We start from the raw sequence: 27747 nt of genomic DNA on the forward strand, positions 1-27747 counted from the left end.
TCAAAACACGTGCATAAGGAGTGAGCACGTGCAGTACACACCAGAATCTCAGTCTTTCTCTCTTTACTTTTATTATCCCTACTGTGCTTGAGTTACACTCTCAGTGGGGTCAAGACTTACATAGCCTGGTTTATAAGGAGTGCTGGAATCTGAGGGCATGGGCGGTACATTCCTGTCCCCTTCCATGTGTTTGTAGTGACGCTTGGGACAGGTAGGGCTGTCAGGGACATGCCACGAGTGGCCATCGGAGATTGATTTACCTGAAACAAAAAATACAAAGTGACCACCCATTTTCTTTAACCGAAGGGTTCATATTTAGTTACACAGAAGAGGTCACGGGTAATGTGGCATTAGGTTATAGTATAAAAACGAGGTCTGCAGCTTCCCTTGCAAAGCATGCATGTTTGCAAAAAGTCAGTATGTCCCCGAAGGGTATGAAATGAGTCATGCAACCGAATAACATTGTGCCTTCACTAGATGGGTTCATAATGGAGCACAACAAACATATGATTTGCGGTGGGATGAGTGGCGTTTTGGAGCTGGGTTTCCTAGTGGCACTGATATTGGGTTGCAGGGTAGGGTCTGTGGGCCCAAGAGGACAGAAGGCCTCTCAAGTGTGAGGGGAGTGTGAACAAGAGAGACTTGGGATCCAAAGGGACGCTCAAGGCTCTACCCCACCACTGTAGATGGAAGTGGGGCAGGGAATAAAGATTAGTACTACACATCAAGAAAAGGAAGGCTGTGTGTCCTGCTGCAAATGCCAACAGTAACAGGAAACCGCCGTAAGCAAGGAAATAGTTACAAATCAAGCCACCCTGGAGAAAGCTTGGCTCATGCCAAAGGAGCTCAGTCGGACGGAGGAAAAATATACGTTAAAAAAGGCACGATGAAACCTTCCCTTCCGCACAAACCTGCGGGGGAGGACAGGGATGGCACTGAGCCTGCTCTGGTTTGTGTGAAACGAGCACGCGGGCACGTGTGAGTACAGCAGTGTAAATACACCATGACACGAGGACCAGGGTGCATGGTGTCCACAGAAGGCAGAGTCAGACATGACATGGGAGCGAGGTTTAGGATGCAGCGTGAGCCATGGGCGCTGCCACGTTGAGACACATGCATGGACAGGGGCCTACCAGAAGACGCTTTCAAAGTTTTTGTGGTCATTTTAAGATATGCCTCAGGATTTTCAGGGATTTCTACATCTGAAAAAGAATAATGTCATTTTTCCTCACTGGAGGAGCATGTAGATTACTGCCCAAATTGTCAGTTAAAACAGTAGAAACATTGTCAGTTGGAAAGGGAACGCTCCCTACCCATTATCCTTTTATTAAAGAGACTTCAACAACTAGAAGAATTTATTCCACCACCTACTGATTGTCCGAAGCAGGGATAGGGAGAGGGGGATTCTGGAGAAAGAATGGAGGTGCCCCATCAACTGATACCCAGAAAGAGCCCACTGGAAAGTCCACTCCTGAGTCTCTGGCGAACACTCAGAGCCATCAGTGAGCAGCCTTGGTGTCTGAACGTGACTTTCGTTCCATTCTGCCTGGCATGGGGTGAGTTGGCTCTTGGTGACAGCCGAGGGGTGGGCAGAACAGAACACACGCAGCCACACAAAGTCTGGGTCGGCCATACGCTGGCAAGTGGACTCCTGAACTCTGACCGTTGGCCATGTGCCTAAGCTGCTAAAAGCACAGACAATTGGGTCCAGTTCGAGGCCATTACCTGACAGCGCACTGTAGAAGGGGCCCTCCTCATCGTCTTCGTGTGAGGACGAGCCCCCCACATCGCCTGTGTGATCCCACTCGAGCGGGATGGAGTCCACGCTGACAGGGGTCTCGCAGCCAGACCGCTCGTGCGCCGGCGCCGGGGGCACGAGGTGGCAGAGGGACTGCGGCGACGAGGCCTCCTCACTCTCTCCCCTCTTACGCCAAGAGTCACCCTGGATCTCTCTGGAGTCTTCCATGTCTGCTTCATTCTCAGAGGCCTCTTCCAAGCCCTAAATGAGAGTGTCCGGTTTAAAAAATGAACCAAGTCTCAGTCCCCGAAAATGGCGGCCTTCAGTGTTTCTAAGGCAGCTTTAGAAGGGTCAGACTCCCAGGTCCCATCTCTGCCTGTTCTGACTGAGACAGTCCACGGTGGGACCTAGAATCTGCATCTTCCCAAAGCTTTTTTTTTTCAATTTCAAAAGACAAGTCTCTCTGGAAACCTTCCACACAGAACAGAGAGAAAAGTCAGGCACTGGTGTTCCTCTCTCCCTCTCGATCCAGGCTCCGTTAAAAGTTAGACATGAACCCGCATCTCACACCCTATACAAAAGTTAACTCAAAATGGATCAAAGATCTAAACATTAGGTCTAAGACCATAAAACAGTTAGAGGAAAATGTAGGGAGTTATCTTATGAATCTTACAACTGGAGGTGGTTTTATGGACCTTAAACCTAAAGCAAGAGCACTGAAGAAAGAAATAAATAAATGGGAGCTCCTCAAAATTAAACACTTTTGTGCATCAAAGAACTTCATCAAGAAAGTAGAAAGACAGCCTACACAATGGGAGATAATATTTGGAAATGACATATCAGATAAAGGTCTAGTATCCAGAATATATAAAGAGATTGTTCAACTCAACAACAAAAAGACAGCCAACCCAATTACAAAATGGGAAAAAGACTTGAACAGACACCTACCAGAAGAGGAAATACGGATGGCCAAGAGGCACATGAAGAGATGCTCAATGTCCCTGGCCATTAGAGAAATGCAAATCAAAACCACAATGAGATATCATCTCACACCCACCAGAATGGCCATTATCAACAAAACAGAAAATGACAAGTGCTGGAGAGGATGCGGAGAAAGAGGCACACTTATCCACTGTTGGTGGGAATGTCAAAGGGTGCAACCACTGTGGAAGGCAGTTTGGCGGTTCCTCAAAAAGCTGAATATAGAATTGCCATACGACCCAGCAATACCATTGCTAGGTATCCACTCAAAGGACTTAAGGGCAAAGACACAAACGGACATTTGTACACCAATGTTTATAGCAGCGTTATTTACAATTGCAAAGAGATGGAAACAGCCAAAATGTCCATCAACAGAAGAGTGGCTAAACAAACTGTGGTATATACATACGATGGAATATTATGCAGCTCTAAGACAAGATAAACTTATGAAGCATGTAATAACATGGATGGACCTAGAGAATATTATGCTGAGTGAGTCCAGCCAAAAACTAAAGGACAAATACTGTATGGTCCCACTGATGTGAACGGACATTCGAGAATAAACTTGAAATATGTCATTGGTAACAGAGTCCAGCAGGAGTTAGAAACAGGGTAAGATAATGGGTAATTGGAGCTGAAGGGATACAGACTGTGCAACAGGACTAGATACAAAAACTCAAAAATGGACAGCACAATAATACCTAATTGTAAAGTAATCATGTTAAAACACTGATTGAAGCTGCATCTGAGCTATAGGGTTTTTTTTTTGTTGTTTTTTACTATTATTACTACTTTTATTTCTTTTCTCTATATTAACATTTTATATCTTTTTCTGTTGTGTTGCTAGTTCCTCTAAACCGATGCAAATGTACTAAGAAACGATGATCATGCATCTATGTGATGATGTTAAGAATTACTGAGTGCATATGTAGAACGGTATGATTTCTAAATGTTGTGTTAATTTTTTTTTTCTTTCTTTCCGTTAATAAAAAATTAAAAAAAAGTAAAGAAAAAAAAAAAGTTAGACATGAAAAAAGAACCCACCAGGGCTGACCACAAGCTCAGCACCCCTTTTCAGGCACCAGGACCACCAGCAAGGGGGGCGTACGTAGCTTCCTGGGACTCGTGTCCAGACACTGCGAGGAGGGGCAGAAGCTACCCTCAGCCCTGGCTGTGGGTGGCCCGTGGCAGTGGGAACCTCACAGGTGGGCTGTCTTCAGGTGTGGACGGAAGTCCTTTGGCCAGGACAGCAGCAGGTCTAACGAGGACACGAAGGTCCTCAGCCCGTGTCTCTGATCCCATCCTGCTGCCTGACCCTGTCCCACGGGGTGAGTCAGGGTGCTGGGCACTTCCTGGGGGCCCTCCTGGGGTAAGGCAAGAACCAGCGGGACAAGTGAGGCAAGCTTGAGGGAAGGGTTCCCAAGGGTGAGGCCAACTGGTTCAAACTTTGACCAGATGACACCATCTCAGCTCCAGTTTGGGAGGGGATCCCGAGGGTGCATCTTGAACACATGTCCTCAGAAAGCACATCAGGGCCGAAACAGACAGTTTGGAACAAGGGGCCGGGACCCACGGAGCCTAGGGCCTTGGACAGGCTGAGAGCCCCACAGTGGGCCTCCAGGGTCCACCTCCCTGGCTGCTTTGCATTTCTTATACTGGGCTTCAGCACAAGAACTGGCCTCCTGCTGGGGTTGGAGCTGGGAGGGCACCAGCTCAGACCAGTGCGAAAAGGGTGTCCCAGCCCAGGGAGGCAGACCAGCCCCTTAGTCTCCAGCCCACGAGTTCTACAGCAACTCCACCGGGCAGGACCCATACTCCACCCTTTGACAGGCTGGTGCTGGCCACAGCTCACAGCCCACTGAAACCTTCCCCCGTCCAGGCTGCACTGGCCAGGGAAGGCCGGAAGAGGCCCCCCCATTAGGATGCACAGGCCCCAGGCACTGCCCAGATAGTCAGGTCACCAGAGGGGCAGAAGAACTTTCAGTGCAAACAAAAACCAGCTTTGAGAGATGACAGGACATGCTGTGTTGATGCAGATGTTCGAAGTAAAATTAAATTACAACTCAAGGCAGATGCCACCTCAGGCAGCTCAAAGTGCACTTGTGTTTCGGTTCCCCCTAAAAAAGCCGACCTCCAGCTGACCATCCACAACCCAGAAACTGGTTTCTTTCCTGGACCTAATTCCCACCGTGGGCTGGGATAGCCACTGCCTTGTACTCCAGTGAATATCTCGGCTGCCCCCAAGCACCTCCTACTGAAGTCATCTTTGTGGTACTGATGGAAAAGTTGCTCAGGATGGGCCTGCCCTCAGCAGGATGCCAATCTCAGAGGAAATGGGGACAAAGCCCCCAGCTCAGGGACCTGTGGAGGAGCTGCCACTGCCATGCTCCCTCCTGCAGTGCTGAGGCCCACTGCCCTGCCCTGCAGCCCCAGTGGTCAAGGAGAGGCTCTGTATTTTGAAGCTCAGCCCCACCCCAGCCCTGTGATCCCAAGGTCATCAGGGAACTCCCTCCTGCTCTCCGGATGACTTTCCAGTGTTAATATAATTAAGGTACAAATAAATCTCAAAGACATAACTGAGGATAAAGAACTGACTCTGACCTTCCTGGGGAGGGGGGCCGGCTCTGCAGAAGTCAGGGCACACAGCTCCTTTCCAGGGGGTCAGCCGAGACTTGAGCCTTCAGCATCTACCAGAGTCACTGAGAATTTATGGTTTCATTTGGTCCCAAAATATACCTTTGGGGCCTCAGATTTTATTTCCAAAAATTACAACTAGACATACGAATTTCAACACGCCCCCAAACCTAAGAGCCCTTCCAACCACCCGTAAGTACCCCCTGGGAACTTCAAGATAAGATGTTGGGAAAAGGGCGGGCCACGGTGGCTCAGCAGGGAAGAATGCTTGTCTGCCATGCCAGAGGACCCAGGTTCAATTCCCGGTGCCTGCCCATGTAAAAAAATAAAAAATAAAAATAAAAGATGGTACCAGAAAAAAAAAAAAAGAAGTTGGGAGAAGTCTGCCCCCACTCTGGGCCCTGCTCTGTGATGCTCTCCTCTCCAGGCTTCTACAGCTCTCGGTGGGGTGACCGGTGTCTCTATGCGGGTTTCCTGCTGGCTGGTCTCACATGACTGCACAGCAGGAGTTTCATTTCTAGGCAGTTTCATACAAGGCTTTGGAGTGTATTCCCAGCTCTTTAGACCTGGACACCAAGTTGTCCAGCTTCTCGCCTCGTTCTAACAAAGACTCCATGGTGTTGTGCAGAAAGATTTTGGTCTCATCTAGCTCAGCCTGCACTTTAGCCATGGGACCCGCTTCTCAGGGGGTATTTACTAAGATGGTCATTCAGACTGTGTGATGGATCGAGCAGGGGATCCGACTGGCCAGTCTATCCTGTTGGCCTGCCTGGAGAGTTTATCCAGTACCTTCTCTAACAAGGGAAAAGCAATCCGGGAAGGGTTTCTGGCATCAGCAATGACCACGCCTGCAAGGCCCCCGTTTTGGACCCAGATGTGGCACAGACAGAAGCTCTGTCCTCTTCTTTGACAGAAGCTCCACTGCCTTTCGCGGCAGGTTCCACAATCAGCTGACCTGTAAACAAGGTCTTGAACTCCTGAACACTGGACCTCTGGAAGTAGCTGAAGGAGGACACGTCGTACGTGCCTTCGGGCAGCAGCGCCTCAGACCGGCCTTTGCAGAGGACGCAGAGGCTGTACCACTTCCTGGCACCGGCGCCCGTGCCTTCGGGCAGCAGCGCCTCGGACCGGCCTTTGCAGAGGACACAGAGGCTGTACCACCTCCTGGCACCGGCGCCCTGGGTTGCTGGTCCACAGGACCAGTTCGCAGTGAGCCACCGCCCCTCCAGTAACGAGGTCACCGGCTTCCCCAGGGTCCGGCTGCTCAGCTTCAGCGCTTAAGGAAAGCTTTCTATTTTTCTTCTTCAGGAAATGGAGGCCAAAGTTCCTTCGATAGTTAAATGGCAAGAGACCAAGAACTAGGATATTCAAAAGACATGAGAGTGTTGGATAAGATTTGTAACTTCAGGGCCATATGCTCCACATTCGCTTCCGTTTCGTCCTACCTTACTGCTGTTTCTGCTGTTCCCTTGTTGAAATGCCTCTGCCAGTCTAAAAAAAATGACTGTAAACAGCTAGATTTGAAAATGAGAGATTTAAAAATTATTAGGATAATTTCTGAGTCTAAGACTGATTAAGAACTATAGCTGAAGTTGGCCAGCTGTCCTGGTCAATGGTGAGTCATCACCCAAGCCTCTGGCACACAGAGACAGCAGACTTGGGGTAATGGCTTTAACTCCACCTGAACTTCCCAAAAGGCCTCTTGTCAAGGCAAAGATCAAAGGAGCTCTCAAAAGCAGGTGTTAAAACAAAAAGCAGGTGCTTTGGGCATTTCAAAGAAGACAACAAAGCACCAGAAAGGTAGAAATCTTAGATGTCCCCTGACATCGAGATAAAGGAAAAGACAAAAACCTTCCCAAGTTACTACCATAAGTAAAACCAGACCAGCCATCAATTTTTTCTAAGGGTTCCGTCATCTGCCAGGAAAGCTCTGTACTGGGGAATACATTGCAAACAGGTAAGAGAAACAAGACCTTTCCTATGTGCCACCATTTTCCCTGGGGAATGGGAAACTGTAAGCAATTGTGGTGAGGGTAGTCGTGGCTAGGTATTAATACAAATGGAAATAGAATTTCTCAAAATCCCTGTTTTTTGTTTCACCATAAAGTAAATCAATTAACCATTGTAGGACATGTTTCCCAAATTCTTTATAAATGCAGCCCCATGTACAGTGTGAGGGGCTCCGAAGTGGTCTGTGGGCAGCAGCCCCTTACCGGAGCGTGGGAGGTCAGCCTGTGGTGGAACCGGGAGACCCTGCCGAACACCTCCTGGCAGTAGCGGTGAAGCTCCTCCAACTCGTCTTCAATCAGCACAGCATCCAGGGGCTCGCTCTTCTGAATCAGCTGCTCCCCAAAAACTATGAGCTGATCAATCTTGTTGGTATTTAATGTAATTTCCTGTTGGAAACCCTATTTTTTCAGGGCCAAAGGGGAATAAGAAAATATGATGATTTTATTCCTTCATTTACTCTAGTTTTATCAGTTTTTAACTTATGACAATGAAGATTTAAGCATCTAAAACATGTATACACTTTTTTTTTCTTCTTCCTTCAGGGCACCGACTCTCCAATTCAAGTAACCCTAAAAGTCTGACACAGATGGCCATTTACTGTAACTGGGTTAGAGGGCGAGAACTTGTCTTATCATCAGTCAGTGGAAACAGATAATTTCCCATAGTGAGCTGCCAGTGGGCGCATACATCTGCTCACATGGTATGATGTTCACTGGCTCACACTGCTTAGGAAAGGCAAATTTCCATTCCTCGACCTCTTCTAGAACCTAACTATTATAGTGAGATTAATCTGTAAGACAAATATTTGTAAAGTGGGAGGACAAAAGATATCTGTTCTTGGCCCTGCGTTGGTAAGAGATTTCCCTCCTGTTACATCTAACAAATTGCACTCAGACTCAAGTGCGGGAGAAACAGCTTCCGTTCAGAACCTAAAGTACATTCTCCCGCAGGTTGGTTATAAGTGACAAAGAGAAAAAAGGTTTTGTTACAAGGACTGCCCTATGGGAGAAAGAGAGTCCGTAAACGATAACCTAGCGGCACCCAGGTGGGTGGGAACCCTGTTGCCGGAACGATGCTGGAATCTGGTCTCAGATAGGAGGTGAAATTAGTTCATGGTCAGTGCCCTGGGGAGGGGCAGGGGAGGCGGCCCTTACGTTCAGCTGACGCATCTTGTCATCAGCATCGCTCTCAGAGAAGTGCTCCACATTGGTCAGCTGCAGGTCCATCTCTGTGAGCCACACCAGAATGCTCTCCCTGGTCCCCTCAAATTCTTCCCTCTGGTTGGTAAAATGCTGCGGAGTGGGAGAAACGCCCATGTTCAGTGCTGACTGTGGACTGGAGGTTCAGGCAGACAGCAAGGCCACCCTAGGGTGTCCGGAGACTTGTGGGAAACCTGCCTCGGGCACCCTCTGAGCTGGGGCGCGGCACACTCAGGGAGTGTGGGGTCTGGAGGCTGGCCCTGGCTGTGTGGACGGAACAAGCTCCCAACTCCTCAAGGCCTCAGCTTTCCTGGCAAATGAGGGAGGGTGTGGGAATGCTGATTAGATGATCTCTACAGTCCTTTAGGCATTTAAAATTCTACCAATCTCCACTCAGTGATTTCTTCCAAACTATCCTATAAGATTTAGTAGCATCAAGGGAAAAAGCACTGATCCTGGAGTTCAGTGTGGCCTAGTGCCCATTTGCCTTCACTGATGGAATTCTGGATGTTTCCTCAGAAAAACAGGACTCAGAGAAGAAGTTTTATCTCCTTAACTGGATGCCCCTGGGGTTGCCACCTCATGGATGGGCAGCTGATTCTCAGGCAAATGTAGCGGTCAGTGCCAAATGAACATCAGACTGGTAACAAAGAAGCAGAAGATAAACTAATGCAAGGGATTGTCTGGATTACTAGAAAAGATAGACAATTTCTTCCTTAGAGAGTCGAAAATTAAAAAAAGAAAAATTAAAAAGCCCAGATTCCCATCTTTCTCAAATGGCTTCAAGAGCCTTCTACCCTGAGAAGAAAAGCAGGGATTAAAATTACTTCCTAAGCCCTTACCTGCACCAAACCTGTCAGTGTAAAACTGGACCCCCAAAGGGTTTAGACACCACATCTTCTGAATTTCAGAAATCTAAGGAATATGTTTATATTTAGAAACCGACCCCAGTCTCTGAGGCTGCTCAATGTGCTCTGAACGCAGAGCGTGTTCGCCGTCCCCAGTCTCCCCAACACGGAGGCGGGGAACGTGTTAAAACCTTGTCCATATTCCTCAGTCTACAAAAGCAGAGGGATGGGCAAAGCAGACTCTTCCCAGGCTCCGGGAGGGCAGGGCGTGGCTCGCACCGGGGGGACGGGGGTCGCCAACGGAGGTTTGCTATTGGTGACCCGAATCACATCAAACGCTCTGCCTAAAAAGCCGCAGATGCAAACACTCCTTGAAGCAAAAAAACGCATGTGGCCGCTTAAAAGGGAGGGCTGAGGCCGTAAAGGGAACCCTCCTGCCAGCACCTGGCTACCGCCCCTCGCCCCTCCCCCGGACACCCACGGAGAACCCGGCCGCGCGGGGAGGGTACCCTGAGTCTGCGCAGCACGGCCGCGACGCGCTTCTGGAGGTTGTCCCAGCGCTGGTTGCCCTCGTGCACCGTCTGCTTCAGCTTGCTGGCCGCGTCCGTGCGGTTCTCCCGGGCCAGCCGCCGGTACTGCTTGTTGATGAGCTCCAGCTGCGTGAGCCGCTCGTGGATCTGCCGCTGGAACGCCTGCGCCAACGGAGAGGGGACCGTTGGTGTCAGGGCACCCCCGCAGACCCCGAGCGACCCGCCTCAGTGGCTGGGCCCTCACTCTGCCGGGGCCCCTGATGCTAGTTTAAGAAAAAGCTTTTACGCTCATTGCACGACGGCCGATAGAAACTGGCAGCGTCCTGCAAAGCTGTCTGAGCAGCGGATGGCAGGCTGGGTCCCGGGCAGCCCGTGCCAGAGGTGGGGGACCGGGGGCTTCCTCTAAGGGAAGCGCCTGCCCTGGGCTTGGTTGTCGGGAGCGCTGGGATGGAGAAGGTTTTGTTACCTCGAACCTCTTCAGCTCTTCTTTGGCAACTGTGTACAACACCTCTGAGGAATTTGGGTAGGCCGCTGTCCTCTCGGCTGACTTGAGCCAGTCCTCGAAGCGGGAATAATCATCTAGAAATTTCTGCCACAGGCGCCACGTCTCTTCGATTCTGGGGAGGAAAGCAACTTACTGCAAGCCATCCGTTTCCACCGTGCACTGTCACACTAGGTTTAGTCCCTGGACCAGTCATTGCCATCCTGACACTGACATGGTTTAGGGAGAGAGACCCTCGGGTGCCTTCCTTCTGGGAATGCTGGGCACCTCAGAGCTCATGCGCCTGCAGTAGGCAAGAAACAGGAGACAGGGAATCCTCTGCCACCTTAGACAGCTGGGTAAACTGAGGTACACTGGCCAGCCCACAGTCACACCCAAAGACCCAAGACAGCTGGGGAAAGACATTACTCTGATTATGTTTTTCTTGAATCATTCCTTTAATAAGCACAGGTCACACCTACCGCCAAGACCTGGTACCTAAGCGAAGTGAAAAGACAGTAGTTCCTTTTATTTAGGTCGAAAGGAGAACTGAGTTTAGCAGGGACGACTTTGCTGAGCAAGGGCATTTTGGAGCTTACTTCATGCGCCGCTCCATTGACATGGCACAGATGTTTCTCCAGCGTCTATCTAGGCTTCTGGTGGTCTGCTGTATGGAGTCACACTCAGTCTCGTTTGCACAGGCATCGGAGTCGTGCAAGAGGACATCACAGATGTTAAACACAGACTCTACCCCTGCGCTGTGTTGTTCAATATCTCGCTGCAGATCCTGTGATGACAGGAGAGCAAGGAAGACCTGAGATGGGGGTGGTGGGAGGGCTGGGGTCAAGGATCTCTACTCCTGCCCTCCCGCCTGGGACGTACAGACCTTGGTGCATTTCTACCAGACGGAATTCCTCTCATCTTTGTGCACCCCCTGGGTTGGAGCACCTGACATAAAGCCGAGAGAGAGGCAACAACGGGGTTTATTTACTGAGCCATGTGAAGGGGAGGGGACGGCGGGGGGTGCCCTCAATGCACCGAGAGGTGGCACTATTGACCGTCAGGCTGAGAGCCCACAGAGTCACAAATTTGGGGTATGCATGGGATCTACTCCATACCACCCAACCCCAAAGGACTCCGTTTAGACTGGGTTTGGTGAGGTTTTCCTTAGAATACCGATGAGTCTCTTTGGCAGGATCTAAACTTTCAGCAACAGAAGCTCTTATTATATGATGGGTCATGAAACCCTAGAATCTGATAAGGTCTTTGTGTCATCTTCACATGCACATCACAGGGTTGCACAGCCTCCCCTTGGGCCCATCCTCAGGATCCACGGGCCCAAGGGAAGAGTTCTCTTGTAGGACCCCCTCAACCGATGGGGTCCAGCCAAGGCTGTGGCTCAGGGACGGGGTAGGGCCTCTGGAGTCTTGCCCTATGGTGGTGAGGGAGAAGCAGCTTCCAATCTGGTAAGAATGACATTACTGAAGAGAAAATGCACAGTCAGAGGAAAAATGAGAGCCCTGTTTATGAATAAATACAGCATCTGCAGTTATCACCCAAAGACTATTTCTTCCTACAAACCATGGACAGCTGTGGGGAGGAGGGGGGATGAGGAGCCCGTTTGTTGTGGATGAGTTAGGCTTTCCCTGATACCCAAATTCTGCAATAAGTGACCTCAGAACACTATTAATCTTAGTATCCAAATTGGATTGTGAAAAAGCAAAGGCAAATTTGCATTCCAATTCAATTATTTGACAATATAACAATTTTTGGAAATTTGCAACACTTTAAGCCACTATTACCTATACTCAGTAAGGTTTCCTGGATCCAACAAAATTCAGTTTTCAGGAGGGATTACTTTATAAAGAATGCCTGCCCAGTCCTACAGAAAGGGGGCATAAGAGTTCATTTCAAGTTACAAACAAAGATAGGTGAATGATTTTAAGATCATGATTGCCACACTCGGGAGGACCAGCATTTTCTTACTTTTCTTCTGATGAAATGCACAGTTTGGAACATTCTGTGTGCGAGTGGATAGGAGGGGATAAAAGGGCTAGTACGCTGCATTTTTTAAACCAGGCAATTCTTAACACAGATCCCAACAGATCAAAAAAAATGAATGCTTCAAAGTAACATTCAGAAGAAAACGTGCTTTCCAGTTTGTCACCGTGTACTTTGTGAGGAGAGATGTGGCAGGATGAGACTTTTAAGCTTCACAGTTCGGGATGAGTGCCTCAAATGCTGCAAGGGTATAAGATTTCCTGGAGCCCATATGATGAAGAAATGTGAAATGAAGATTTAACAAGAATTCTAGTTTTAAGAATTCTTACTGGTTCACAGAATTCACACAGGCTTTTCGGAAATGTACTGATATTGATAAATATCTCTTTTAACATTATTAAAATAATGAAAAAGCTGCCCTAACACTCGTGCTAAATGAGTGACACAATTTTAACTGAAATGACTGCCCATGATCATCTATTTCCAGCTGGGGAAAGCCCGGTTGAAAAGCAGTGAGTTTATCTAGCCTATGGATAAACACCACTATCATGTATTTTAATAGACTCTTTGCAGTCACCCTACATTATTTACTTATGAAGCTTATATTGAATAAAGTGGCTAAGGAAAACTGATTTCCATGGTGAATGGTAGTAAGAAATGATTCCTAGAATAATTTATAGAAGGTAATCACTATCTTGATTAAAAAAAGAAAGTCCATTTTCAAAGTTTCCAAAATTAACTTCTCAAATACCACAGGGTAGAACGTCATAGTGATATTGTCTTACATGTTAGTTACTTCGTAAAATATAAAATAAAGATGGAGACCATACATTAAAAAGTAAAATATGCAGCTGCGAGACAAGTGACATTTTGCGAACTGAGATCAACCTACTATGCATGTCTGTTGGGGTATGAGTCTGCCCAACAACTAGATTTCAAAAACTGTTCAAATCTAGAGAAGTGGATTTAAGAAACAATATAAATAAATACAAAAGACTCTTGCCAAGGTTCCCAAAGTAGGCTACTGCTCATTTTGCTTTTCTGCCTCTGAGCAGGTGAAGCAGAGCAGGGAAAGAGCTCAAGGGGAAGAAGCATCAGGAGAGAAGGAGAAGAGATGGCCAAAGGCAGAGGCATGAAATTGGAGAACTGGAGAAGAGAATGCTGCCGGGAGAACTGGAGAAGAAAATGCTGCCGGGAGAACTGGAGAAGAGAATGCTGCCGGGAGAACTGGAGAAGAGAATGCTGCCGGGCGAAATGAGAATGAAAAAGAATGAGGACAATAAGTTAAACCAAGAAAACAAGGCTGAAAGGGTGGCAAATCACGCAGGGTGGGACCCACTGGGGTGGCTCCCAAATGTCTATGGGAGGGGCTTAGAAGATGAGCAGGTTGGTCTGGGTGGAACTGTGGGGTGGTTTAAGGGGGTTGGTGTGAAGCTGAGTTGGCCTACTGGAGAGGAGGCTATCAATAATTACAGAAAGTCATGCCCACCCCCAAGCAACCATGTGGTGCCCCCCAGGAAACCATGAAAGCAAAGAAAAGTAGGAAAGAGATGCTGAAGACGGAATGGAAGTAGTTTGAGATTGAAAACTGTCACAAGGTTGATACTACTCTACATTTTGAAATTCTTTAGGAATATCAATTTAACCTTATTTATCAATATCTAAAAGGGTTCTGTGCAAAAGGAGGAGAGATAAAAAGGACTCTTATTGGTTGTTTCCTAGTCCAAACTCACCCTCACCAGGTCCCCAGGGATATACTACAGGATCCAGGGACATTGGCTTTTAAGTGCTTTTTGCAGCTGAGCTCCACTGCAGAAGACACTAGCAGGTGATTCTAAACTTTTAGGTATCATTTTTATAAGCAAACATAATTTATTATGATTATTTAAGGATGGAAATATAGGTAAAGTTTTGTTTCTTAAGTGGCCCATAGATAATTCTTTTGTGTGCCACATTTCTGTTTTCACTACTGTGGACAGACTATTTAAGTCTGGATTTAATATAATAACCACATAATAATTCATTCCTTGTGGCAAAAATACTAAAACTTTCCTCAGGATATTGGTGTTAGGCAGAATAACAACTCCTTTCCCGCCCCCACCCCCCAAAGAGGTTCACCTCCTAATCTCTGAACCTGTGAAAATATTCAGTTGCATGGCAAAGAGAATCAAGGTTGCAGATGGAATTAGGATTGCTAATCTGCTGACCTTAAAATACAGAGATTATTTTATTTGGATGGACACAATATGAACACGAGAGTCCTTAAAAGTGGAAGAAGGGGGAAGAAGAGTTAGCCAAAGGAAGATGTGTATATAAAAGAAAGGGCCATTTCTCTCCAGCCAACACAACAAGCAAACTCACCACTCTCCCCCTGTCTATGTGGGACACGACTCCCAGGGGTGTGGACCTTCCTGGCAACGTGGGACAGAAATCCTAGAATGAGCAGAGACTCAGCATCAAGGGATTGAGAAAACCTTCTCCGACCAAGAGGGGGAAGAGTGAAATGAGACAAAATAAAGTGTCAATGGCTGAGAAATTCCAAACAGAGTCGAGAGGTTATCCTGGAGGTTATTCTTACGCATTAAGTAGATATCACCTTGTTATTCAAGATGTAATGGAGAGGCTGGAGGGAACTGCCTGAAAATGTAGAGCTGTGTTCCAGTAGCCATGTTTCTTGATGATGATTGTATAATGATACAGCTGTCACAATGTGACTGTGTGATTGTGAAAACCTTGTGTCTGATGCTCCTTTTATCTACCTTGTCAACAGATGAGTAGAACATATGGAATAAAAATAAATAGGGGGAACAATGTTAAAATAAACTTAGATTGAAATGCTAGTGATCAATGAAAGGTAGGGGTAAGGGGTATGGCATGCATAATTTTTTTCTGTTTTCATTTTCTTTTTCTAGAATGGAATGATCAAAATAGGAATGTTTGCATTTATTTGGTGTTTTTTTTAATTAAAAAAAATAAAAGAAAAAGAAAGGGCCAGAGAGGGGCAATGCTGTTGGTTTTGAAGACAAAGGAATAGGCTACATGCCTAGGAATGTGGCAACCTCTAGAAGCTGGAAAGGTCGAGACAGATCCTCCCGAAAGCTTCCAGAAAGGCGTGCAGCCTCCACTGACACTTTGATTTTAGACCCCTGAAACCTATGCCAGGTCCTGACCTTCAAAACCCTAAGATAATCATTTTGTTTTGCTGAAACCACTACATCTGTGGTAATTTGTTACAGCAGCAATGAGAAAATAATATTTTTATAAAAATGGTAAAAACTAAGGCTGTCATTTTTTTGGTACCCAAGGGATGAGAATTCCATGATGGTGCTTCTGGATGCTATAAAGAGGGATCCTTCAAGTTTACCAGATTGAAATGATGTACTGATTCAGGACAGGAACAAATAGAGCCAAGAAGATGGCAGTTGCTCAAAATTGTGAGATTTTGGAATAAATCCTCTGCAACTTAGTGATGTTCTATCCCACTTTAGATTTATAAAAAGTTAAAACTGCAATTATTAGTACCTGCCAAATTTAGCCAGCTATTCTTTAAGAAGAAACATATTGCCAGCTGCCATATTATTTACCTGAAAAATTCACCAGTTAGTGTAAATGGTGAGTCACAAAGCCTTGTCTATTAAGAAGTTGCTCAAGAAATTCATCCCAGAGGATCACATTTGTTTTTGTTTTCTTAGAACCGCCAAAAATGGGTTTCCTAGTTAGCTTAACCATAGGCACATTTAAATAAAGTATCCATATAATCACTGTAAAACCTGTGTTTGTGCAGTAAGTTTCATAAACCAATTTAAAATTATGGCAACAAGGAAAAAATCTACAAATTCAGATAGCAAACTTCTTAAACTCTAAATATGAAACACACTTGTTAAATAAGGCTCATCATGTTCTGTAGCCAAAATGCCACTAAGGAGGGCATTAAAATCCCTACAAGGTACACTAAAAATCCATGATACTTCTATGTATTTTTCCACAAAGCAGAGTTAAATGTTTGACAGCTAAATGGAAAAAACAGTATTTTCCATTTGTACCATGACTAAATCACACTGGTTTGAAAACCAGAGAATAGGCATCATTTAAATGGCCTTAGCTAAACTGTACAGCAGCAGGAAACGTCACTCATTACCATTCAAAGGACTGACCTGGACTTGAGATAATTTATCCTTAAGGGTTAGTCTCTGGCCCTGAATCTAGTAAAAAAGATTCAGCCCCAGCTCTGTCCCGAAGCAGCTGTGCTACCTGGGTGAGTGCTCCAGGATGTGCGGCTCGCACATCCTCGTGGCAGAGGTTTAATGTGAACAAAACAGATATGAGTCCGAGAACCTGATGATAACTGTATGGCTTATGAGATCAAGTCAGAATCTGGGTGGGGCAACAGTGGCTCAGTGGCAGAGTTCTCACCTGCCATGCCAGAGACCCAGGTTTGATTCCCGGTGCCTGCCCATGCAAAAAAAAAAAAAATATATATATATATATATATAATCTAGAATCTGCCCACAGGATGAAGAAAGGAAGGAAAAGCTACTGAAAGAATAAGATACACTTACCTATTTAAAAAAATAAAGACAAACTTGGGCACTGCCTGTAAGAATGGGGCATGTGACGTGAGCCCATGGTAGGCAGGAAAGTGGATTTGATGAGCTAGCGGTACCTAAGCGTGCCTGTCAGATTAGTGCAATGACGGACATTGGCAGAACTCAACGGTTTTTAAGCTGCAGACTTTTCAAGGCTGGTGCAGAGGTGCCTAACAGATGACAGAAATGCACAGAGCATTGCAGGAGAGGCTTCCTAAGCTATTGGTCCAAGGGGTTCCTTTCTACACCTCTGTTTTAATTATTATAATTTTTTGAAGCTCTAACAGACACACAAAGTAGTGTCTCATGAAGGTCTCCCTTGGTAAGAAAAAGAATTTTTCTTTCAATTCATTGCCTTCCAAAACTATATTAGCAAAACCACTAAAAAACCAAAGTTTAAAAAAAAATTAAAAATCTTATTTACCACCAAGATTGAGGTCTGCATCTTAAGCATTATTCAGAGTATTTCACAGAGAGCCATGTGAATGGGGATGGAGGGCAGGGGGACCCCTCAAGAGATGGATGCCTCACACATACAGGCATAGTCAGGTGGTCAGTTTTCTCTGTGTTAAAAAACCAAACCAATCTTATGACATGTGAGCACTCTAAAGCACAGAGCCAGTGGGGCAAGTTTGAGTCAGCAGATATCACAGATACCTCTACGCTCACAACAGCTCGTTCTGATTTCCCCACCTGCTGTTCGGCAAGCCTCTTCTGGATTTCTTGATCATCACAGACGTCATAAACAACCGGCTTAGAAAGCTCAGACTCAATTCGAGCCAACCAGGTGCGGAGGTTGCTCATGTTTTTGTCTAACTGCTGAATAAAAGCAAAGGTCTCCTTCAGCTTCTTCACCCTAAACATATTTGCAGGAAAAAAAAGAGGCGGAAAACAAAAGCCCAATATTTAGTGGTGAGAAGACTGTGCCGTTACGGAAGTGGGAGGGTGGAACGGAACCTGGAACTGAGGGTTGATACTACGGTGGGAACAACTCTCATCTCACCAGATAAGAGTGCTCATGAAATACTGACATTTTGCAAAACTGTAGCTCCAGCTGATTTTCAAAACAGACTGAGAGTTAATCCACCCATGCAACTACAGAAGCCCTTGCATTCCCAGATAAGAATCCCCTGAGACCCCATGCATCTTTCTGGAGCTCCAGAGGTGAGAACAGATGTCATTTCTTTCTCTCTAAATTAAAATACACACTCTTGACTTTGGCCCAGTTTCTGCCTTGGGTATGTCTGAGGTTGCAGCAGCCGGCGGACTTCCCTGAAGGGTTAATGATGTTGCATGCGTGGTTCAGTTGGTGGCATCTGGCCCATGAATAGCCTCTCACGGACCCTCCTTTTTGAACAAGCACAGAACTTGCTCAATGTTGAGTCGGAGGTGGGCAAGGGTACCAGACACAGAGAACCAGCCCATGGGGGTACTTCTGGGGCATCTGTGTCAACCGAAGGTGGAGTGAGGTGGGGGCAAAGAGCAAAGATTACTGCACCAAAGCACAGTTCTGACTGCCTCCTACCTCACCCACCCTTCTTAGTTCCCACCCAGCCCGACTTGGCACAGAGCGTATTGAAATGACATGTGCGGCATCAGCTTCTTGGTGTGCTCATGGCACACCAGCATAGTGCCAAGGGGAAATGATGCAGCTACGGGGAGGAAACAGTGGATCTGTAAAATACAGATACTGAAATAAAAGTCTTCAATAAAAATGCTTTCATGAAAGTCCTTTAGTCAAGAGAGTGAGGATTTGTTCTGCTGAGCTGTGGGATGTTTAGCTGATCCTGAAATAATGGCTACAACTGGAAGTTCCCAGTTACCAATATTTATGTTAGAAGTGCTAATGGGACTGCACCCCACAGCAGCAGGAGGAAGATAAAAGAGGCAAAGACCCTAGCTCACCTGGAATGCGGTGCACTCCACGCCACCATCATCTCCTGGACTGCCTGTGAGCAGCTCCCTTCTTTGTCCTCCCATCCACCTTTGAGTCTGTGGCCAAAGTGTTCATTGTAGAAGGCAAATCTGATCTATGCGCAAAGCCTTTCACCAGTCTTCACCTACCCTTACATTCACCTGAAGCGCCTGAACTTTTTGGTTCTTCAAGTATTCAGCAGTCTGTCTCTAACATTGCACTCGGCACCTCTTTCTCTCCGCCTGCTCACCGAGATGAGCCAGAACCCCTCGCTGCTGCCTGCACCCCTCGGAGGCTGTGCGCCCCGTCAGGACAGGGGCTGGGCCAGGCTGCACTGGGCTTGATCTTCTGCCCGGTGCACAGGAGATGCTGACAAGTATTTGTTGAATAAATGCATTTGTTTAAGTTCTTCAAACCCAGGCTATTATTTCAATAGAACACAAAGCTTCTTTTTTTGTGTCCTACACTTGACTCAATCAACCAGGAGACTGTCTTCTAGTTCCAACTCCACCACATGCTAGTTTTATGATTTAGGAAAAATCCTTTCATCTTGGTCCCTTCATCCCTAGTAGATCCTGTCTAAAGCTTCAGGGAGGAACTAGTCTACAGGAGAGGTTAAGGGCGGAACTATGGAAGCAAGCAAACTGGATCTCGGTCCCATTCCACCATCCACGAGTTCTACATCTCTGCAAGGTACTTAACCTTCCTGACCCCCAGTTTCCTTGTTATTCGTAAAATTATCTACCTTGCAGGTGGCTATGAAAATGAGATCAGATGCACGTAAAGCCTTTGGCATGCAGTGAATGTTCAGTGATCCTAAACTCCTGTTCCTGCAGTCTGGGACTGCGTGACGCTGTGACAACACCTTATTTACATGGCATTGGACCTCACAAAGTTCTTTCATAATATGAGCTCAGGTTTATTTCAATCTCAACAGTCCTCTGATGGAGGCAGGTTTGGAAAGGAAACGTGTAGTCTGGTGGTGATGAGCACAGACTGGGTTTGGACTCCTGGACCTAAGTTTGAATCCTGGCTCTGTTGAATCTCACCTGTAAAATGGTGTTAACAGTGGTACTTTCTCTTGCTTGGAGAGAGCGCTGAGGGGGACCCCCGTGTGTGAAAAGCATTTGGCCCAAGGCCTTCTACAGGTAAGTGCTCAGTAACTTTGGTCATGAGATGGTCAAGGCGGGGGCTTTTCAAATGACATTCTTACTGCAAAGATGTGTAGCCGAGCTCCCTTCAAAGCCCCAAGATGATTTATTATTAAAGAGGAAGAAACAGAATCCAGGGCCAGGCCTGAGTGCAGCTGTAACCGAGACCCCTCCTTTGTTCCTGTGGTTTGAGAGGTACACCCTTCCTACCCCAATGCCAGGCCACCTGAGCTCCAGGTGCCGTGGCACCTGGACTCTTCCCTGCAGTCTGCAAGGGGCTGTCCTACTGCCTAGAGAAGAAGCCAGGCCAGCAGAGCCTCCTGCAGGTGGGGAGACGTGGAAACCGAGGCACACGGAATAAATAACTTGCCCATTGCCACTTAGCAGCAGTGACAGGATTCTTAAGCATCCCTTTGCAGTCGCTCAGTGAAACCTGTACACAATATGCCCAAACGGGGGTAAAGTATGATTTTCGCTGCTGTCAGAGAACAGGGTCTGACGTCTAGATAACCACTGAAGCACTTGGTCTGCCCTGGGTCCTGTGCTGACCCTTGGGATTCGAAGATAACTGGATAAAGATCTTATTCCCAAAGAACTCATGGTCTAATTTAGATGCCGCCAGTGCATACAGCAGGTGCTCAATAAATATTTGTTGAATGAATAAATGCTGTCCACGCATACCTTCTGAGGGAGTCCAATTTCTCTTTTTCACAAAAGAGCTGCTCTCGTTATACTTTAAAGAAAAGACGTAAGGGTCTAGATTAGCTTGGAGCTATCTTGCCACAGATCAGACCCACACACTCTCCAAAGTTTGGTGCCATCTTGGGCAAGTGAAGCCCTGAGCCTCACTCTCCCCATCTGTAATAGGTGGAACTATCTATTTACGTCTCAGGCTGGTGGTAGAGTTTAATTAAGATGTAAAAGTTATCTATACATCTGTAAAATTTTTCTAGGCAATGAAAAATTTTATTTTAATTGAAATGTCTAAATCTTAAAACCCACAGGAGAGAAAAGAAAATATCTACGGCAATGTTGATAAGACCAGGAAAAACCCTACAAACCACCTAAACAAACAAGCAAACAAAAACCGCCAGCGTACTCAGGACAAATTAAAGAGGAGGGAAAGAAGGAGGGACAGAAAAGAAGGTCTGAAGCTACAAAACACGCATCCAGCCAGGATTTTATGTCTCTGTGCTCCCACTTCTGACCGGTGACCCAACACCCCAAATAGCAGGGGATACAGATGGTCCTCAGATAATCATGTTACAACTTATTCTAAAAATCCACAGGGTTTGTTGCTGAGTTTGTCTCGTTCTGTTCTGTGCAGACACAGGGATCTAATTATCCTGTTTCCCGGGTCAGGACACGTGTGCCATTTGTCAATGCAGGCAACCGCGCTCCATGTCAGGCCCTGTTTATACTGCTCTCGGAACAATTCAAATCTCCAGTTGATATCAGGAAACAACGAAACCTTTTCAGAAACCACATGATTGGCCCAGGCAAAGAACCACCACACTGCTCGGCACCGACCACCTGGGCAGTTTGTATGTGGCTCAGGGGCTCAGCAGCTCTGCACCCAGCATGCGCTTTTGATGCAGGTGATCGCAACTGGAACTTCTTACATATCTCTCTACAAATTATACTTCTCCAGAAGAAATAAGTGCGATTTCCTGAGCTGAATTCCAGTTCTGAGGATTGAAATAACATTTTCAGGTGCAAAGGGGGAAGTTTTTCATCTGTGTACCTTCCTTTTTATTTTTCCCTTGTGGGTCACAAGGAAAGATAATGGAAGACCTGAACAAAACTAAAACGTTTTCCTATGAAACCAAACAACATAAGAATTATGCTTAAGAGTAGCTACAAATCAGAAGAGTTCTTTTGCAGGGATTATAGGTAAAAATGTAGAAAAGAATCAAGGTGAATAAAGTTTTTCTTCTACCTTTAGTGACAGATCAGAATACAACACTTAACAGACCCTGCGCCTTCTCCAAAACAAACACAATCAAGACAGGGTTAGTCTCATTCTCTACCAGACACAAACCTTACACGTGTGATGGAAGCTTTGAAAACATCAAATTCACGAGCATGGAATAAATGGCTTTCCAGACTTACTCTCTACCTGCTAAAGGGCCTGTAATTAAATTACAAAAGCCTTAGATCAGCATAACTTAAAACATATTCATGCCAAATGTGGACAGTACAACAAACAAGACTGAGGAAAACTGAGATGGCCAAAGTATCTGAATCTGTGCTTGAATCCTGCGTAAACCTGTGGGCAGCTGTCAGCTGCTAAAAATGCTAAAAATTCTGCACCATCTTGTGAAATGACTAAACATCTTTATATTAAGATAATCAATTACTCCAAGATCTCAAAGCCCTGATTTTGAGGGGAAGGGGGGGCGGGGCAGGGGTTTACAATACACTGACTGAAGCTAATCACCTCTTTGAAGCCTTTATGTCACCAGAGGACTTCCATCTTGCATGCAGCATGATCACCTCTCCCCTCTGCTTGTCAAACGCAGACTGCAGCTCCCTCACACACGCTGACACCGGGAGAGCACCCATCCCCCCGAGGGCCGAGCACACGTCCTCCACCGCAAACCATCTCATCAGTACTTTCTACTGTAACCACAATGACAGCGCGAGGGAGGCGTGCCATCAGCGGACGCCCGACCGTGTGCAGAGCGGATGGCTAAGATGGCACTTACTGTTGCTGGGGAAAAATCATTCCTTCTGTTCAGGCGAGAGCTCCAAGCTCCCAGCTGCACGTCCACCTCCCAGGGCAGAGGCAAGCGCCCCCCCTCCCGAGCACGCCCTCTTCATGACTGGTAAAGCATCTTCCGCAGGGGCAGCCTCGGCGCCAGCCTCCCTCGCAGACACCAGCTCACGCAGCAACACAAGCCAAGCCCAGCAGGGAGGAAAGAGGGTTCTGCTCTGCTAACGGCAGTTTTTTTTCTGATCTCCGTTTTCTGCCTTCCAATAAACAAATATCTGGAGCTATTTCCTCACTCGCATACGCAGTCTTTGTTCTGACGCTACAGGATTGCGAAGAAAGCCTCAGTGTTATCTTGGCTGTGGGTTATTTATGAGGCTCTGTACACCGAGGGAAGAAAAATTTAGATTTGGGGCATGGAAAAGAGGAATTCTGTTCTCCTCAAATGAAATTTCTCTGCTGCAGGTTTAACAGAAGCAGGGAAAGCAGAAATCCTTGGGTCTGATAGGGTATGCCTTCCTCCCTCCTACAGGATAAACTCCCCCATGAAGGTTTTCTGCCTTGCCTTTATAGTCCCGTGTATCCTGACTTAGAAGAGCAGAGAGTTCATTTAGTTGATTCCTCTGCTTGCAGCAGAAAACTCTATCTCCCAGTACAACTGGGGTTCAAGAACTTGACACAGGAAAGAATCCTTTTTTCTTTTTTTTTTTTTGGCATGGGCAGGTACCAGAAATCGAACCTGGGTCTCTGGCATGGCAAGTGAAAAGGAAAGAGTTTTGTAATTGCCCTTGCTAACTCTTCCTAGGGTTTACCATCACGTTAATATCTGGAAATTCCTCCTTTTCCCTAACCTTGGGCTTCCCTTGTGTGACCTTGAGTGCTGCTTATCAGAGAGTACTGCCCCGTTTGTGACCAGCCCCTTTTAGGCTTACTCCAGACTTATTTTGAGACTCAACACTCTCAATAATTTCTAATGGATCTTCAAAGCCCAATATTTAGTCATTATTACATCCCCACCTTGAAACAGAGCAAACACTTTTATAGAGCAGTGAAATTTAGGAGCTCAGATTTAGAAACAGTTATCCCAAAAGGTAGCATCTGATCAACACATGTCTCTGTGCTTGGTTGTTCCTGCCACCAGCTAAATATGCACCTCTGAGGCTCAGCATCTGGACCTGCCTGCCTGTTAACCCTTGATGGCTGCTCTCCCCTTGGAAGAGCTCCCTGAGCTTCAAGGAAGGCATTTCAGTGGGTTCCAGCAGCAGCAGCAGCCACCTCTTCCAGAGATGGAAAGATCATGCTGATGGGGAGGAAAATGAAGGGGGGTGGGGGAGAAGCAGACCTACATCTGGCATGCTCTCTGCTAAAACCCCTAAGTCCTTCCAGGCCCACTGGGTCAGACAACCTGCTAAGAACAGAGCAAGTCAACTTGGTGCCTAGCAGCATTGTTTGGTCTTCTCAAACAACCTTGAGAAATTACAGATAAAAGGAGAGCAATGAAAAACTTTATCAGCTTAAAAAGTCACACATCTCCCTGCCTATTCTGCAGGGGATGGAAAAACAATTTTCACCCAGTTGCTATGGTAGTAACTGCTGAGTTTAAATGAAAACATCCTAATTGCTACTTTTATAAAGTAGGTGGTCTTTTTATTTTGGCCTCTGTCTTTGGGGCCATATGGTGATCTGAGTAAGTCCCTCCTTTGTAACACTGGATTAAGGTGGCAATTCTGTTAATGACGGTACTACTAAAGAGAAATAAAAGAGTAGCATTCAAGATATTGTTTTTAAAGAAAAAGAAATGCCCCCATGTTCTTTTTTTCTACAATGAATGTTTAGAAAACACAGTTAATCAAAAAGAGAATTAAAATCACCAATGACAACACCAAGAGATAAGCGGAAGTAAACCTCCTGGGAATGCCTCTCTACTTAGCCGTCTCCTCTGCTCGAAGCACTGTGCATTGGATCAGACCATCTGCAAGTGTTGCTAGAGAAACACTTCTCAAGAGCCCCTTTCCCCTCTCCTTTGACACCAAGGACCGGCCCTAGCTGCAGCCACACAGCTTCCACTTCCTAGAACCCAGCAGAGGTTCTGATTAAAAACAGGGCTGTAGAGAGGGGGCAGGAAAGAGAGGCTGCTAGAAAACAAAAGTAGATGAATTTCTACAGTGTTCAGCTTCCAGGTTTTTAAAATCAAGAGTGGTCATAGACGAGATGGTACGGCAGGCCTACCCCTCAGCGCTAGCTTCACTGAGGGTGTGACAGCAAAGGACCCTCTTTTTTGAGTTTTGGGCTGTGCCGGCTAAAGCAGGTTAACTTTGCATCTTTTTGTCCATCATTCAACATCCTGTACCTAACCTGTCTTTAATGGGTAACTTGGCTTTCTCCAAAACAGAGGATCGCATATATTGGCAGTTCTGAAAAGCAACTTTTGCGATTTAGTTGCCTCGCTGGCATTCAGGTTTTGCTGGGTCTCTTTTCAAAGATATTATCTAAGACAACACGGGATAGAGGAGGGACTAACAGCAACAGTTTTTAAAAAATGGTTTACTCTTCATTCATTGGTCAAATAAGCTTGGCAGTATAAGATGAGTATTTCTTGCCATCAAATCAGATTGCATTCTAGATAATTGTACCATTCACCAAAAGAAAATATCTGATGTTTTAAATAACCTTTCTGCTGATAAAATTAATAGCAAGTTTTATGAGAATTTTAGAGGTCACAAATGTAATAAACTGCCCAAGGGCTCAGGAGAGCTGCTGAGGGGGCTTTCAGCAACTCAGTTTATCTCTGATGGAGAGCCAGTTATGTGAATTTTAATGTCAACACTGGGCCTATGTCATCTTACATTAAGACTGACTTAAGGCTTTCTTTCTCTCTTTGATGGGGCTATGTTAGAGTGCTTTGCTTTGAAGTTTTTATTGAAGCTGAAGAACACTTTACAAGTAGAGAATAGACAGTGGTTTTGGTCTAAGCCCCTTTCTCCTCCACCCAACAGAAACATTTTTTCTCAGTGAATCAGACCAAGTTCACTGCAGTCTTGGACTTTCAGCAGCCTTAGTCTTCGGATACCAAAATTTGAAATTAAAAGTTTGGAGTTGAACTCTAGGAATCATGCAGCCAGGTGCCTGTGTAGAGTCTCCCTTCAAATCTTACTTATCTTTAACAAGCGCTGTCTACTGGAGTGAAGAAGTGGAACACAGTAAGTAGGAAGGAAAAGGTTTTACAGTGTCCAGAATTCTGTGGGCACATGAGATTAGCTTTCTGCACAGCTGCAGGTTCTTGGTGACATCACACAAATCTAAACTCTGTAGCCTGCACTCCCTTCTCCTCCTTCCCCAGTGGCAATGCCTCTGTACCATGCCAGGGGTGAGAGCAATCTAAGGGAGCAGGTGAGGAGCTGATTCTGCGGGTGGCTGATTCGTCAGGTCCAAGCATGTGGACTCAACCACTGACTCACCTGAAGGGGATATTCAACTAAGAGCCCCTAGATTCCTGACGGACTGTTTCAGACTGGCTGTTGCTTTAAGGTGAGAGAAGTTATTCTCTCCAAAATCCTCAGTTTTGAATGGATTGTGCTTTCACTACAGTTCTACTCATTTCAACGTAACGAACAAGCAGGGAAGTGAGACAGTTGCCCGAGTTGAAATCTGGGTTGCATCCTGTGCTGGTTTTATAAGTTATTTAACTTCAGGGCCTCAGTATTTTTGTCTGTAAAATGGGATAATGGTATCTGCCTTTCAGCACTAGGATGAGGATTAAGTGAAATCATGCATACAAAGTACACTGTTAAGAACGAAGCCAGAGGTCAATATATTTGCTACTACTTCAGTTCCTCATTTTGTCAATTGCTCCTTCCAAGAAGATCAGTGAAATTTAACCTGTGTAGTTTTCCCCACCAAGGAACTGACTGAAGACAGGCAGCCAGAGAGGCACAGAAGAGAGCCAACGGCCTGTTAAATTCCCAGGTGACATAACCAGAGCGTGATGAAGAATGAGCTGTCGTAGTTTTCAAGCAGCACAATCTAGATCTGGGCCCTGAAAGAGGCATAAACAGGGGCAACATCATCATATCCTCAGGTCGTGCCAGGTGCCCGTGCGGACAACAGGATGCAAACCCAGTGGCGACCAGGACGTACCAGATACAATGCACCCAGTAGGAACGACCTTGTTCTGTGCGTGGCAGGTTCGTTCATTTCAACAAACATCTGAGGCACTCTGCTGAATCCTGGGAATAAGGGAGTCAAAGGCACTGGCCTCAAGAAGGAAAGACTGCTCACTACTCGACACAAATACAGGAATTCTCTTCCTTTCAACAAACAGGCTACTTCGTCTTAGAATCTCCTTAGGAAAAACAATGATAACCACTCAATAAATGCTGGCTTCCACATGCTGTGACTTTTTGCTTAAATTTGTGTCTCTCACCTTCAGCCACCAATAAGTGCCAGGAATCCCAGCCCTCTACTCAGGACCATCCAGAAATGCCATCCTTCCATTCAGTTCTTGCTAATCCTCATACCCGCAGCCCAGGAAGGTGTGATCTGAGCTCTCAGGCCACTTGGCTTTACAGCTGCTCAGAGTCTGCTCCATTAACTCACCTTCCTTCCTGCCTTCAATGCTCATGGCACTCAGTCCTGCGCCTTTGCTGACTGAATCAGGTTTACTTATGGAATCCAATAAACGAGGTAAAGGAAATGCCGACATTATAAAGAATATCTTATTTTCATTACCCTCCATTCTTCATTCACCGTTTACAGCCACTTCTATATATTCCACCTTCACACGTGTGTTTTCAAAACAGCTGAGCACACTGTTACATAAAGCTCTTGGTCAGCCAGAGGGTGACACAAATGCTGCATGAGTGGTTCCAAAAGCTGAGGGACTCTTCTTTGTCACATTGCAACTGAAAATCACTTTGGTTGGGGTTTGTTTTGGAGAGAGAATTTGAAGATAGAAGACGAG

At 46.1% G+C, this 27747-nt stretch overlaps 1 protein-coding gene and 1 pseudogene across 9 annotated transcripts in view; both read right to left on the bottom strand.

Moving 5' to 3' along the window:
- The window catches only part of SYNE2 (spectrin repeat containing nuclear envelope protein 2), a 384031-nt gene that overhangs the window by 10701 nt on the left and 345583 nt on the right, over positions 1-27747 (bottom strand). For 7 of the 9 annotated variants that reach the window (XM_077122415.1, XM_077122416.1, XM_077122418.1 and 4 more), the window contains 9 exons: positions 17702-17864; positions 11021-11208; positions 10407-10557; positions 9920-10102; positions 8518-8655; positions 7567-7761; positions 1726-1999; positions 1134-1202; positions 121-260 (listed from right to left, as the gene is read on the bottom strand). In XM_077122415.1, the coding sequence (XP_076978530.1) occupies positions 121-260; positions 1134-1202; positions 1726-1999; positions 7567-7761; positions 8518-8655; positions 9920-10102; positions 10407-10557; positions 11021-11208; positions 17702-17864 (1501 nt within the window). Of the gene's footprint in view, positions 1-120; positions 261-1133; positions 1203-1725; positions 2000-7566; positions 7762-8517; positions 8656-9919; positions 10103-10406; positions 10558-11020; positions 11209-17701; positions 17865-27747 lie in introns of those variants that run through there. The other 2 variants (XM_077122420.1, XM_077122421.1) reach the window with 2 other exon arrangements.
- Positions 2012-7269, bottom strand: LOC143651694 (synaptobrevin homolog YKT6 pseudogene; annotated as a pseudogene).

The sequence above is a fragment of the Tamandua tetradactyla genome, chromosome 12 (assembly GCF_023851605.1).
Source record: "Tamandua tetradactyla isolate mTamTet1 chromosome 12, mTamTet1.pri, whole genome shotgun sequence".
Taxonomy (NCBI): Eukaryota; Metazoa; Chordata; class Mammalia; order Pilosa; family Myrmecophagidae; genus Tamandua; species Tamandua tetradactyla.